This window comes from Pseudonaja textilis, chromosome Z, assembly GCF_049901715.1.
Source record: "Pseudonaja textilis isolate UNSWEBS1 chromosome Z, rPseTex1.2, whole genome shotgun sequence".
In the NCBI taxonomy this organism is placed as follows: domain Eukaryota; kingdom Metazoa; phylum Chordata; class Lepidosauria; order Squamata; family Elapidae; genus Pseudonaja; species Pseudonaja textilis.
Window position 1 is genome coordinate 131,993,713 of NC_142008.1, and position 15,307 is coordinate 132,009,019.

Consider the following 15,307-nt stretch of genomic DNA (forward strand, 5'->3'; position numbering starts at 1 on the left):
AAAAAACATCTGAGGTGATAGCAAAACTAGCCATATTGTTGCCAAGAAACTTTAAAATCATAGTGTACAATGTGAGGGAAACCACAAGCACTGCTATCAGATCTATCCCAGGCCTAGATCTGTAACTTAAATCTGTAACTTAACTTAAATCTTGTGATAAAATAATCTCGTGTAACTTAAATCTTGTGATAAGACGCCCAACCTCAGCTTTCTTTATAGTAGATATAAAATGGAGGCAACTTGGCCATGTTGGTCAGGCAATATTTTTATCTCAACTATTTTCCCAAATTGTGATTAATGATAGTAACATATTTTTGCATTGAGAAACTAGTTAGGATTGAAAATCCTAACACAGAATAAACCATAGCTATTATGGTTATGGTATTAATGCCTCCTTATTTAAAACAATGTTTTTCAAAGACAATAACTTTTAAGATGTGGACTTCAATTCCCAGAATTCTCCAGCTAGCATGGGAATTCTGGTATTGGAAGTCTGCACATCTTAAAAAGTTGCTAAATTTAAAAAACAGTGACTTAAAAACTCCAGCAATTGCACTGAATGCTCCAAGCATGCCTTCCAAAGGGTTAATAGTCTACAGTAGCCAGCAACCATTTGTCCTTTGCAGAAACCTCCAATTTACTAACTCCTCTTTTTAGTGCAATCTTTTTGTTAAGTCTGGGCTCTTATTATTCCTAAGATTGCTTGTGTTTTTACAAAAAGGCAACTCCTATTTGTGTTTGGCAGCAGATAGATTCTTCAGATCTCAACAAGATTAAATATTTATTCATTCCCAGGCACAGATCTGTGCTTTGCCAGATGGCAAATTAGCATCCTCCGTGGACTTAAAGCTGCCTGCACTTTTGCCTAATATGGATGGGAGTAGGTTACTTTGTCAGAGAAGCAGACGGTCCAGTAGTTATGCCGCACAGGCAGACCAAAAGCAGTTCGTCCCAATTTTAAACCCCACATGTGCAAAGTGAATAAGGGAGCCTAGGACCAACCAGTCAAGACCGCTCGGATCTCATCTACGAAAATAATAGGGTTCTTGGGAAGTTTGTGAGTAGCTTAAATGTTCAAATGCCACAATATAGATAGTCCTTGACTTGTGACCACAACGGAGCCCGAAATTCCTGTTACTAAGTGGGACTGTGATTAAGTGAACGTTAACCCATTGTATGACTTTTCTTGCCATAGTTGCTAAGTGAATCACTGCAGTTGTTAGTAATATGGTTGTTAAGTGAATCTGACTTCCCCTTTGCTTGTCAGAAGGTTGCAAAAAGTGATCCGATGACCCCGGGACACTGCAACTGTCAAAAAATACATGCCAGTTGCCAAGCATCCAAATTTTGATCACGTGACCATGGGATGCAATAGTCATTGTGAAAAGTTGTCATAAATCACTTCTTTCAATGTTGTAACTACAAACAGTCACTAAATGAACAGCTGTAAGTTGAGGACTTCCTGTAAATAAAAAGTCCATTTAGTGACAGTTCAAAGCTACGATGGCACTGAAAAATGTGAGTTGTGACAGTTCATATTTATGACCATTGCTGTGTCCCGGGGTTATCTGATTATCTTTAGTGATTTTCTGACAAGCAAAGTCAATGGGGAAGCCAGATTCATTTAATATCTAAATTATCATCTACAGTGATTCACTTAACACCTGTGGCAAGAAAGGTCATAAAATGGGGCAAAACTCACTTAACTAATGTTTCACTTAACAGTTTGGGATCAATTGGGGTCGTAAATCAAGGACTACCTGTAGCTTTCCAGTTAAGATTGTAAGGCAGTGAATGAACAGCTCCAGTGTGGATTGTGGCTGATCTTGATACTAGCTCTGTGGATTATATTTAAGTTGCAATTTGCTACAGGTAGTCCTCGCTTACTGACTGCCTCATGCAATGTCAAAGCTAGAACAAAGCTTGTTTTTTGACACAAATTCTGTAGCACAACCAGCGCAGCATCCCAATCATACGATCACCATTCAGGCACTTCGCAACCAGTGCACATTTATGGCTGCCACAGCATCCCAGAGTTGAATGAACGCTATTCATGTGCTTCACAACTGGCTTCTGCACATGGAAATAGTTAATATCACTAAGTGTGAGAGGGATCTTGGAGTCTTAGTGGACAACCAGTGAAATATGAGCAACAGTGTGCGGTGGCAGCTAAAAAAGCCAATGAAATCCTAAATTGCATGAACAGAGGGATGCAATCAAGTGAAGTACTAATACCACTCTATAAAGCCTTAGTAAGACCCCACCCAGAATACTGCATCCAGTTTTGGTTACCACAATATAAAGATGTTGAGGCTCTAGAAAGAGTGCAGAGAAGAGCAACCAGGATGATTAGGGGACTGATGGCCACAACATATGATCAATGGTTGCAGGAACTGGGCATGGCTAGTCTAGTGAAGAGAAGGACCAGGGGAGACATGATAGCGGTCTTCCAATATTTGAGGGGCTGCCACAGAGAGGAAGGGGTCAGGCTATTTTCTAAAGCTCCTATAGGTCAGACAAGGAATAATGGATGGAAACTGAACAAGGAGAGATTTAACCTGGAAACAAGGAGAAACTTTCTGACAGTGAGAACAATCAACCAACGGAACAGCTTGGCCTCGGAAGTTGCGGGAGCTTCATCATTGGGGGCTTTCAAAAAGAGGTTGGACTGCCATTTGTCAGAAAGGGTGTAGGATCTACTGCTGGGGGTGGGGGTTGGACTCAATGACCTTATAAGGTCCCTTCCAACTCTTTTAATCTGAAATTGCAGTCATATGACACCTTACTTTACAGCCATTGTGATTCACTTAATCAAACAGAAGTAACATTATAAGCCCATCATGGTCACATTATTTTTTATGCTGACTGACCGCATCACTTAGTGATGAAGATGGTCACATTGCGTTGGCTAAAAAAGAGCTACCTGAATCATAACCTTTCATGGTCTCCTCTCTAAATATGAACTTCCCTTGTGAAAGCTAGGAGAATTGGCGTATAAAGCATTTGCCACCCCAAAGAAGGAAAATAACAGCTCTGAGAAGTCTTTTTGTTCCTTTTTAATTTCTAAAATACATATAAAATATAAAAGCCATTGGAAGAAGACAAAAGGCGACATCAATTTTGGGACTAGCAATCAAGTTGAAGGAAGACCAAACCTGTTGAAGTAAGATGGTACATAGGCATAATTTTGTGAACATTCCTCATAATTCTGTGAATATTCTCTAAACTTACGGTTTTTGGATATGCAGTGTACAGTCCCTACAATTTTCAACCAGGAGGTTGAGAATAAAGGGAGATACGTTTGGAAAATGCTAGAACACAAACCTGAAATATTTTAGTGTGGGTGGAAACAAATCAATGATGGGATTCAACCGGTGTTACTACCGGTTTGGTGACTATGTTTTCCGTACGTGTAAAAAAATCTTTAGCTGTGCCGCCTGGACAGCTGAAAAGCGCTGTGAGCAGGTGCGCAGCATTTGAAAAGCCATTTTTTCCTGCTTTCAACCTCAGCTGTGCCACACAAAGCAGCTGAGGTTGAAAAAGCAGGAAATAAAGGACAGATAAGAGGGAGAGCATGTGGGTGGGCCAAACAGTAGCAAACACAGAACTGGTTCGGTGTCTGCTGCTCTTCAGAGCTACTGGTTCTATAGAGCTGGGCAGAACCGATAACATCCACCCCTGGGACAAATACTATTGCCAATGTAGATCTACTGAACAGGGAGTTACAATTGGTTGTAACTCACTGAATGAAGTTACTGAAAGTTAAAGGTAGTCCTTGTTTAGTGATCGTCTCATATAGTGACAATAGGTTCTCATATTTATGACCTTTACAGGTCTTCAAAGCAAAGGGAAGTTGAAGAAAGTTGTGTTTTCATTTAGCGACCGTTTTGCTTAATGACTGAATTGTCAGTCTGTTTTAGGTGCCAAATGAGGATTACCTATACAATAAAGAAATCTGGAGGTTAAGAAATAGAAACAAAGATTTCAGATGCAGAATAATCAATATCCCACTGACCAAACTTTTTATCCCACAGATCTGTTTAAAAGTAATTATTTTCCCAATCGACTTTTCCTAAGTAGAATATTCTGAATGGGAAGCATTCCAAAGAAAGGGATGAAGCTAATATGTGGGAATAGAGGTTAAAAAAAAAGTAGAAATGGCTGAACAATAGCAAGTGCATAACTGAAGCTCACTAATTTTATATATGTGTTGCATACAAAAGGCAGGATCAGTTGCATAGTTTGGCCGCCATTTTGACTTTTTTTAACCTCTCCCATAATGCTCCTATTTTTAAAATAATAAGAGGACACTTTTTAAAGGAAATTTTTTTCAGAACAAGCAACAAGCACAGATTCCCGTGACCTGTTCTTCAAACTTTCAAAAGCTCAGTGATTTTTCAACTGCATTGTAATAGGTATTTTATCCACGCTGCATTTTAGGTCCCAAGAGACAAACGTGAAGACAGAAAAATCTGCAATAAAACCAACATGTTATAAAACAGATTCTTATTTAAACTCCATTTTAAAATGTTTTTAAACCCCCCACGAGAATCCTTTTACACTGTATTTGCCTTCCATCTGCAAAAAAAAAAAAAAGAAATATATTTTATATCTATACTACCAATGCATCTCCATGTTTTTCCATTAAAATGTATATTTCAAATAAAAATTGGTTTCTATTTAAAAAATGGTGGGGGAATTGTCTGCCATACTTCAGGTTATCAAAAAGGAAGATTATTCATTTAAAAGAAACACTACAGGAGGGATATAGTTCCCTCATTTGCAAAAGTAAAAAGTGGCTACAATCTACATGTACGTAATTACAAAAAGAAGAAGCAAACATTTATCCATATTAGGAAAATAGGCCGATAGGATGGCATGATGTCATATCATTTTGCCAGCAAAATATTAATGTATTTAATTCATGGCAACCTCTCAAAGACTAAAGAAATGCCCACTGTATGGTGGCACAACTTTAACTTCCCATATCATGGGAGGTATATACAAATACAGGTAGTCCTTGACTTACAACCTTTCCTTTACTGACATGTTTGAAGTTGCAACAGCACTGAAAAATAATTGTCACACTTAATGACCACTGCAGCATCCCCATGTCCATGTGATCAAAATTTGGATGCTACACAACTGGCTTCTGGAAAACTAAGCCAATGAGGAAAGCCGGATTTCCTTAATGACCACATGGTTCATTTAACAACTGCAGTGATTTCCTTAACAGCTATAGCAAAAAGTTGATAAAACGGGGCACCTTTCACTTAAAAATGGTCTTACTTAGCAACTGAGATTTGGGGCTCAATTCTGGTCATAGGTCAAGGACTACCTGTATGCAAATGAAAATCATGTAGTTATAATGCAAGAACCTCCACGGATCAAGTTACCCATTGCATAGAATTTTGTGCCATGAGTGATTTCAAAAACTGCGAAGAATGAATGCATAGCTAAATTGAAAGGAGAACACGTCTCTTTCCAAGATAAATGGAGAAGTTCCTCTGTTGCAAGTCACTCTTTTTTCCGGAGGTGGATGTAGACAATCCCACTGACAAGGGCCAAGGGAAAAGCTAGCCAGGCTAGCACGAAGCAATGACCATAAGAGCCACCAGGCATTCGGCCCTGCTGGAACGTGTCCACATGGATAGTGTAGATCAAGGCAGCTGTGAACACTGAGACAGCTGGGGAGAAACCAATAAAAGGTGAATTAGGATCAAGTTTTAGCTCCATCTTGCTTCCTCTTTTTCAGCAAGCAACCCAAAATATAATCAGATCTTTCCGATTTATACAGACAATTCCTAGAGTGCAAAATCTTACTAGCCGCCTATTCAGATCGGCAATAAGCATCCCAGGATCAAAGAATTCAGAGCACGAGAGCTAAGTGGGAAGAATGGAGGGATGGAGGCAGGGGAGAGACTTATGATGTTTGGGAAGATCTTAAACTACAACTTCTTATTGGTAATTCTGATTGGAATAGCTGGGACCAGCCTTTCTTAACCCTGACAACTTTAAGACAGGTGGACTTCAACTCCCAGAATTCCCCAGACAGCAACTTTGGTTTGGGAATTCTGGGAGTTGAAGTCCACCCATCTTAAAGTCACCCATCTAAAGGGTATTTGAAGAGCCAAGCTTTGCCGCTCCTGAGCTCCACTTCTTAACTGGGGCTTGCAAGGTCCTTATATTAAAAAAATAATTTGGGCAAATGGAACACAACCAGATTCATCCGGGATTTCAATGAAATAGCTGAACATTTTGCAAATCATTCCAACTAAGTTAGACCTTAACATGCTAGGGAATTCTGGTAGTTGAAGTGTACACACCTTCAAATGGCTACAGCTGAGAAACTTTGATTTGTGCAGTGCCCGCTTCCATTTACATTTTGCATACGGAAATATCAGCTCCCCTACAACTTAGCCTCAATTTCTTCCTTGTAGATGCTACCACCTCTCTTGTACTGTGATTTTACAGCCTCCAAATGATGATTAAATTGGACTCTTACCAGTCAATATTTGGAAAATTCCCGTGGCATAAAACAGGCTTCCCCGCTTCATCGTGTAAAGCTGCCACATGAAAATAATGAAGGCTAAACTGGAGAAAAGAAGGCTTAAAACCATGAATGCCTGGACACCATGAAGCCACTCTGGGGAGAGAAACCATTGAAGAGAAAAGACCATTAAGAGCAGACCTTACCAATCGGCCCTCTCCAGTAAATTTTCCAGCGGCCTAAATGGCTAAAGCATTTCAATCATATTTACTGGGAAATTTTGGGTGCTGAGGAGCACCTGGTTTGTGAAAGGCTCCATAAATGCTCTCTATCTTGAAGCAGAATAGTGAAAATCACACAACCATACCATACAACCTTCTCTCCACCCTCTTGCCAAGTTTGGTCCTTTCCTGCAGATTTTCGGAAATGATCAGGCTGTGTGCGAGGGAGGGGTTAAACACATCATAAGTCTTGAGTCTCTGCATGCCCATAAGAGATCTAAGTCCAGCCCATCTTGAATAGATTCTCGCTCATTTCCCTTGACTTTTAGTAGCTCAGATTCTTGCAGAGAGCTTAAGCTTGCAATAGATTTTTATACACGTTTGAACTGCCTAAATCTCCTGATTTCCCTGACATTTGACACAGCTCATCCTGCGCCATTTCCACAAAACTCAATTTATACTCACTACTGTCAGACACCGGGTGACAAGTCCAATTCTGGTGTTGATTATCCATCAGACATTCATTCCAGATGTTCACTGATTCACTGTTAGGCAGAACCCACCATGACTAGGACAAACAAAAAAAAAAAAAAAAACCAAAGACAGAAAAGTTAGGACAGAAAAGATGAAGCCAAAGAGGGTCACCTTTCCAAATGGGAGAATGAGTGTTAATAAACTGCCTTCAACCCATAACTGGTTGGGGAATCCAAATAAAATCTCATTTTTGCAATGCCAGCAGGAGACCCTATACCATTCCAGAAGTGGCTATCCAGTCTCTTCTTAAAGACCTCCAGTGATGGAGCACCAACAACTTTAAAGGCAAGTTGTTCCACTAATCAATTGTTCTCACTGGTAGAAAGCTTCTCCTTTATTCCAGGTTGCTTCTATAGATAGATAGGCAGAATAAATGAATGAATGCAGCGGTGGGACTCAAATTTTTTTGCTACCGGTTCTGTGGGCATGGCTTGGTTGGCATGGCTTGGCGGGCGTGGCAGAGGAAGGATACTATAAAATCCCTATTCCCTCCCCACCCCAGGAGGAAGGTTACAATAAAATCCACATTCCCTCCCCACCCCACTAACCTGCTTTCCAGCTCCGTTCTCCTGTGCAGGGCAACAAAAGAAGACCCAGCCGATCTGCTGGGACTCAGGAAGCAGAGAATAGATTGGGGGGGGGGGCAGGGGGGGCTGGGACCAGTCAAAGGTGGTATTTGCTGGTTCTGCGAACTACTTAAAATTTCCGCTACTGGTTCTCCAGAACTGGTCAGAACCTGCTGAAGACCACCTCTGAATGAATGAATGAATGAATTCTTGAAATTCAATTGCATATTATACAGGCAGTCTTCAAATTTATGATTGATCTCTTAGCAACCAATCAAAGTTCAAATAGTCCTACTTTGATACTATTATGACCTGGATTCAAAGTTCTGACGGTCGCCCCTCTCCTCATTACTGTATGACCAAACTTCAAGTACTTAGCAACACAACTGCATTCAGAAATATTCGCATTTTCCATGGTTACATGACTTCCCTTTATAACAGTTTCACCCAAAATCAATGCTTCTGATATTATTTAAAAAAAAACCCGTCCATTCATTTAACGACCATGGGGCTTCACTTAATGATTGCTACGAAAAAGATTGTAAAATGGACTCTGTCCTATGACTGGCCCATTTTATGACTATCATGAGCTACAATCAAGGCGGACAAGCTCCATTACGATCATAATTAGGACCCCCTGAACTGTAATTGTAAAATTTGTTTCTCCCTCCTCTGCAATCAGGGAGGGAAAATATATCCAATGGAACAAGAAGCATTTGAAAACATTCCAGCTTTCCAAATATTTTTCCACAACTTTTTCTCTTCAAGCTTTTCTTCTGTAATTGGTTTTGTGTGCAGTCTGGTAGTGATCCTGCCAAGCTCTGGAAAACTACAGATTCCTGAACCCATTATAACTTCTCCAAATCTCAGTTCTTCTTTCCTGGTATGGGCCCATTCTGTCCCCTCACTCTATTCCTTCGTTTTCTTCTCTTAGTGGACACTAAAACTTTTGATTTTTTTAAAAAAGATGTCATAGACAGGTAGTCCTCGATGTACAACCACAATTGAGCCCAAAATTTATGTTGTTAAGTAACAAATGCATTAAGTGAGTTTACCCCCATTTTATGATTTTTTTTCTCACCACATTTCATCACTGCAGTTCTTAAATTGGTACCATGGAGGTTAAGAGAATCTGGTTTCCCCGTTGAGTTTGCCTGTTAGAAAGTAGCAAAGGATGGTCGCATGACCATGGGATACTGCAACCGTCATAAATGTGAGTCAGTTGTCAAGCGTCCAAAGGTAAATCAGGTGACCATGGGGATGCTACAAAGGTGTGAAAAATGGTCATGTCACTTTTTCCAGTGCCATTGTAACTTTGAATGGTTGAACTGTTGTAAGTTGAGAACTACCTATTCAAGTAATCCTCAACTTATGACCAATACTTTAGTGACTGTTCAAAGTTACAACGGCATTGAAAAAAACTGATTTATGCCCATACGGCATCCCTTGTACCTTATGAGCACAGGATAGAGCACTGAGAGCATCCCTTTGGCGAAACATAGGCAGAAATCCAACAGGTGACTTTTCTTCTTTTCCACTGTGGCCAGGTGGGAAAGGAAAACGATTAGTCCTCAACTTGTAAACATTTGTTTGGTGATCATTCTAAGTACAACAGTACTGAAAAAGGTTATTTATGATCTTTTTTCACACTTACGACTGTTATAATATTCCCATAGTCACGTTATTAAAATTGGGGTAGTTGGCAACTGGCTTGTGTTTATGACAGTTGCATGGTCTGAGGTTGTAGGATCCCCTTTTGTGACCTGACCAACAAAGTCAATGGGGAAGCCAGATTCACTTAACAACTGTGTTACCAACTTAACATCTGCAGTGATTCACTTAACAACTGTGGCAAGAAAGGCCGTAAAATGGGACAAAACCGACTTAACAACTGTCTTGCTTAGCGATGGAAATTTTGGTCTCAATTGTGGTGATAAGTCGAGGACTATCTGTATTTAGGCCTCCTGAAGGTGTAACTGGTGGAAACCCTAATCTACTATTAAAGGATCAAGTTTGGAGAGCAGCAAAAAGGAAAAGTTGCACAGGGAGAAATAAACAAAAGAGTTAAAACAAATCTCTTGCAAAATTACTTTCACTCCAAGTGAAACAACAGGGGACACAATGTAATGTATCCATTAAATGTCTCAAACACAAACATTTTAAGGCAGGGTTTCTCAACCTTGCAATTTTAAGATGTGCGGACTTCAACTCCCAAAACTCCCCAGCCAAATTGGTAACTGGTGAATTCTGGGAATTAATGTTCACCCACCTTCAAGTTGCCAAAGTTGAAAAACACTGTCTTGAGGAATTCAGCTGTGTGGTAATTTTGGCTTATTTTATTTTGTTGGAAAGGTACAGATTCCTTATTCAAGTTAAAATTATTAATGAGTTAAACAGGTCATATGTACAAATTTTTCAAAGTGGAAACAGGATTCATGGTTGCAACCCAGCCTTTTCCTGTGTTAATAGGCATGGTTCTGTGATTTTTTTTAATCAACAAACTACTAATCCTGAAGGGTTTGTCAGAGATTCCTGAAGCAAGGAAAGAGACACAGATTTGTTTGTTCAAATCTGTCTCTTTCCCCAGCAGAGGTTCAAAATGCTGCCACTGACAATTCATCATTCAAAACAGACACACATACACACAAAACCATCTTAAATCGGAGGGGGTTAATATCAATAATCTTCCCAAAACTAGTTGTCAGACTAACAAAATATGCAGATAGAGACATTTCCTTTGGGATCAGTATAAAGCAGAATAAGACAATCTTTTATTTAAAGAAATCTGTTTTAAATTTAAAGGAGGAAAAAGAAAACGTACAATACTTTAAGCTAAAAAAATCAAGCCCATAAAGGTTTTTCAGGTTGTGTTATATTCCCCATCAGAGTTTTAGCTGGTGCTCATTTCCCAAATACATTTTTGTTTACCTTTTAAGAGGGCTCTTCCAAAACATAAAGGGTGTGCATAAGTATGTTTACAGATGTGTAAATAACTCTGCTTTGGGGGAGAAACAAAGACCAATTAGAAATGCAAGGAGCAAGAAGAATTTCAGGCAGAAATATAATGCCATCCGGAGCCTTTGAAGTGTCTATGGCCTTTTCTTAGGCTTTACTCTTGACATCTGAGGAGCAATTATTTTGAATAAAAAAACTGTGGCTGGCATTTTCAAGGGATTCTCTTCAGATCAGTTTATGTGAATCCTTCACACATATTTAGCTTATGAATATATCTTATTATTCTTAACAGAGAGATGAGTAAATCTGTAGAAGCCAAGATCATCTGGAGCACATCTGAATGTCCTTTAACTGCTTTTAACTTTGGTTCAAAGTCTTTGGCTAGCCAATCTTGAAGAAAACAACCAGATGACATAGCCTTCCCCTCATCTTTAGCTCTTAAACCAAGGCAGATTAATTTCTTATTTTTCTGAACGGAAAACTTCTTCTCTTCTCTTCATACCAGCCTTGTTACCCACATAACTGGTTGTTTGATGGTGATCAAACTTCTATTGCAAAAGGTGAGAGATCAAGCCAACTACGTCAATGCGTCCTTCATTTTTATCATTATTTTTTCAGCAACAGATAGTGATGATGGGTAGAAGTAAGTTGTTCAGCATTTTTTTTCCTTTATTCCAACCCACGTTACTATATGTGTAAAACCTTCATCCCAGCAGTAAATATTTTATCACCTGGATAAATAGGTGATGGTTACATACTAAAATATAGAAGGAGGTTAGAATGGCTTGTTAATGTAGAAGAAAAGGTGGGACTTAGGGAGAGGTGGAGTCAAGGAAGCAATCAGTCTGGAGTCCTTTCATTCCCACAAGCAATCCAACTCTCCTTGAATTCTGTTGACTCTTATCCAGCGCCAGTTTAGTGCTGGTCATTAGTTGACTAGATTCTTGTGTATAGGTATGAGCAATAAATTAGCTTAACTGCAACTTAACATGTGATCCTGACTCTTCCTGCCTGATAGCTATGTTTTTTTTTCTTCCAAGTGAAATGCTGAGCAAAATTATTTACTATCCTTGATTAAAACCTGGTACCTCATCAAAGAGTCAGATAAAATTGTCTCTACAGTTGAGCTTACTAAATCATGTAGCACCCCTTGCGAAGTCCAGATGGCTAGGTAATTCTGAGAATAGTAGCTAACAGAACTGGGCAGAGAAGGGTAGGGAATGTAGAACTAGCTAAGCAGCTGTCAAACAAACATTAAACCTGCAGATTAAACACTGAAAATTTTCAGTTCTTGCTTACCTTATCCAAGGTGGCTACAAAGAGTAAGATGAGGATAAGAACGTGGAGGGCTGTGACCGCAAAAAGAAGGAAACTCATCCTGAAAGCTGAATGGAGAGAAGAAAAACATAGATTAAGCTTACCCGTTTCCTTCCTCGTGGCTGGTTAAACCAACTTGGAACCAGTATTCCCAACCAATATTAATTCCACTGTGTCTCCCCAAACTGCTAAATTCTGCTCTCTCCAGATTCTGCATCCCATAAGCTTTCTCTCTGTTATCCAGCCGTTTCCCATGTCCCTTTCCAATGATTCACAAATCTCAATTCCAAAGGGGGGGGGAAAAATGAAAATTTTCTCCCGTTACCCAGACCTTAGCCAGTTTATTCCAAATTGCCTCAGGATGCTCAGATTTTGAAGCTCGTCCTTAAATGCAACGTATTTCCTCCTTCCTCCTACTGCATGTCAAAGAAAGCAGAATCTGGGCTCCTGCAGCTGGTTTAAATTCCTGTGGCTGTAAGCCTGGCTTAATATGATCCAGATGTTCTGGAATTATGTGAGCTGTGGGCAAGAGGAGGGAGGTAAAAAGGGGCAGTAATTGCCTAGCTACGTTGCCGCTCTTTCCAGGCCTATCAAGACTGCACACGCGCTCGCATACAGTTTGTTTTCCTCCAAATGGTGAAGAGGGAGTCTGGTGTTTTTCAACCATGGCAACTTTAAGACATGTGGACTTCTATCCTAGGAATTCTGAGAGTTGAAGTCCACATGTCTTAGTATCATAGCTGGAAGGGACTTTAGAGGTCTTCTACTCCAACCCCTACCCATGGCAGGAGACCTTGTATCATCTCACACAAAAGGTTGTCCAATCTTTTGTTGCTAAAGTTGAGAAACATTGTAATAGGCAGTGCAGAGCAGAGAAAAGAAATCTGGGACTGAGTTTAGAATTAAGCAATAAATGCTTCCATTTTTCTCATCTGAATCTTATTGCTAGTTGGTTTTTTTCCCCCAGTTTGTTTTAGTGCCAAAATTCCCCTCGCTATATGGCTTCGTGGATGAGGAATGTGGCTCAGGTTTGTGTTTTCTTCCACACTGTCAAATTTATCACCAGGTATTCCATTAACAGCAAATCTGATTCTCTAGTGGGGTTACTTGTATGACCATATTCTGGCTGCCATCTATGAGTTACATTTCTACTTTGCAATGTACTTATTAATCTGGCATTTAAAACAGATTTAATACAGGTAGTCCTCAACTTAAGACCACAATTAAGCTCAAAATTTCTGTTGCTAAGTGAGATGGGTATGAGTTTTGACCCATTTTATGACCTTTCTTGCCATAGTTATTAAGTGAATCACTGCAGTTGTTGTTAGTAACATGGTTGTTAACTGAATCTGGCTTCCCCATTGACTACTTGTCGGAAGGTCACAAAAGGTAATCACATCACCCAAGGACATTGCAACCATTGGAAATATGAACCAGTTGCCAAGCATCCGTATTTTGATCATGTGACCATGAGGATGCTGCAGTGGTCACAAGTGCGAAAACCGGTCATAAGTCACTTTTTTTTAGTGCTGTTGTAATTTTGCTATTAAATAAATAGTTTGTAAATAGAAGACTATCTGTAATTCATCACCTTCAACTTATGAATGGAAGAATTTTGGCTAATCCATTAATTCAATTGTTTTGGAGAATTCAAGCCATCTTTAATCTATTGTAGTTCATACCATAGAATGTGCTGGCCAGAGGGCTGTTGAAAATTGAAGCTTAACTCCAACCATAACTTGGCCAATGATATGAGGCATCGGAATTTTTGACTAGGCAATATTTGGGAGGTCCCATGTTACTCATCCCCAAACTCTAGCATGGATGACCAACTCTCTGAGGTTTAATCACATGATACTGAGATGGGAGTCATACATTATTGTTACTTAAAATAAAATGGAAGTGGCCTTAATCTTGTAAAATCTCATCTGAACAGTGTGAGACAACAATAGCAACGTTGTCCTCCTCCTCTAGTAAGAAAACATTTCGGGGTCAAGTCTCACTAATGGCCTTCAAATTCTTGAGCTTTGAAAAAAATTCATTTCATGTTTTGAATAGTTCTTAACCTTTTGTATCTTGAGTCCTTGTTAGAGCCAGGTGAAACCTACAGGTCCCTTCTCAGAAACCTGTTTTTAAATGTATAAAATAAAATAGTGAAGTCAGTTGTAAATGTTATCCCATCAAAGTCCACAAACACCCCCTGAAATCTATGCATAGGCCTTCAACTCCACAGACTACAGGTTAAGTATCCCTGTTTTAGAATAAAATGAGACACCCAATCTGGTGAGCTGAGAGAGCTATGTCTTCTATACCTGAGAATTCCAGGAGCTGTAGTCCCCATATCTCTCTCTGTGTGTGTATTAATTGGATAATATGAGTGTAAACAATGGATAACCACAGATATGTCAGATACTCTGAGTAGGGCTGCAGTTTAGCAGATCTCATTATTATCCACTTTGTCATGCTTTTCAATCTGATCTGCTTCTTCACTTAAGACTCAATATTATTCTTGAAGGGACATTTCCTTCATTTGTAATCTAAACAGAAATTCTCCATGGACTAAAGCTTGATTGTTAAAATTCTCTTCTGCTTTCTGGTTTCACATGGACATAACTGCCAAGTGACATTTTTCAGACTAAAAAAGGCGTTCCCTTCCTTGACTAATTCTCTACCAAGAATTGGAGTTTCCTGACCTAGGCAGTAAACAACCTTCTCCAATCCAGGAGAAAATCAGAGGATGGCTAGACTAGGAAGGCTGTGAAAGAGTTAACCTACTGCTAAATCAAAAGGCACTCGTTCTTGGAAAGTTTGGTTACTCTGCAAAGATGCCCAAAACTGCATAATTATAAGGTAACATACACAAAAATAAGTTCTGCAAACTTGGCAGACCTCCCTGCCCTACAAAATAGGGGAAACCTTGAACAATGCAGCATAAGATTAAAATGAAGCACTGTTGTATTGGAAGAGATGTACAGGTAGTCCTCGAATTACAACCACAATCCAAAATTTATGTTGCCATGTGAGAAATTTGTTAAGTTTTGCCCCCGTTTAATGACCTTTCTTGTCCCATTTGTTAAGTGAATCACTGCAGCTGTTAAATTAGTAACACTGTTATTAAGTGAATCTGGCTTTTCCATTGCTTGTCTGGTCACAAAAGGAGATCACATTACCCTGGGACACTGCAACCATCATACCTATGAGTCATTGCTAAGTATCTGAATATA

General features: G+C 39.5%; 1 protein-coding gene across 3 annotated transcripts in view; it reads right to left on the reverse strand.

Moving 5' to 3' along the window:
- Positions 1–3,041: 3,041 nt before the first annotated feature.
- The window catches only part of EMP3 (epithelial membrane protein 3 (MAM blood group)), a 105,086-nt gene continuing 92,820 nt past the window's right edge, over positions 3,042–15,307 (reverse strand). For 2 of the 3 annotated variants that reach the window (XM_087918484.1, XM_026711722.2), the window contains exons 2-5: positions 12,066–12,151; positions 7,177–7,279; positions 6,506–6,646; positions 3,042–5,687 (exon numbers count right to left, since the gene is read on the reverse strand). In XM_087918484.1, coding sequence (XP_087774610.1) covers positions 5,518–5,687; positions 6,506–6,646; positions 7,177–7,279; positions 12,066–12,143 — 492 coding nt within the window. In that variant the 5' untranslated portion in view covers positions 12,144–12,151 and the 3' untranslated portion in view covers positions 3,042–5,517. Of the gene's footprint in view, positions 5,688–6,505; positions 6,647–7,176; positions 7,280–12,065; positions 12,152–12,414; positions 12,520–15,307 lie in introns of those variants that run through there. The other variant, XM_087918483.1, reaches the window with a different exon arrangement.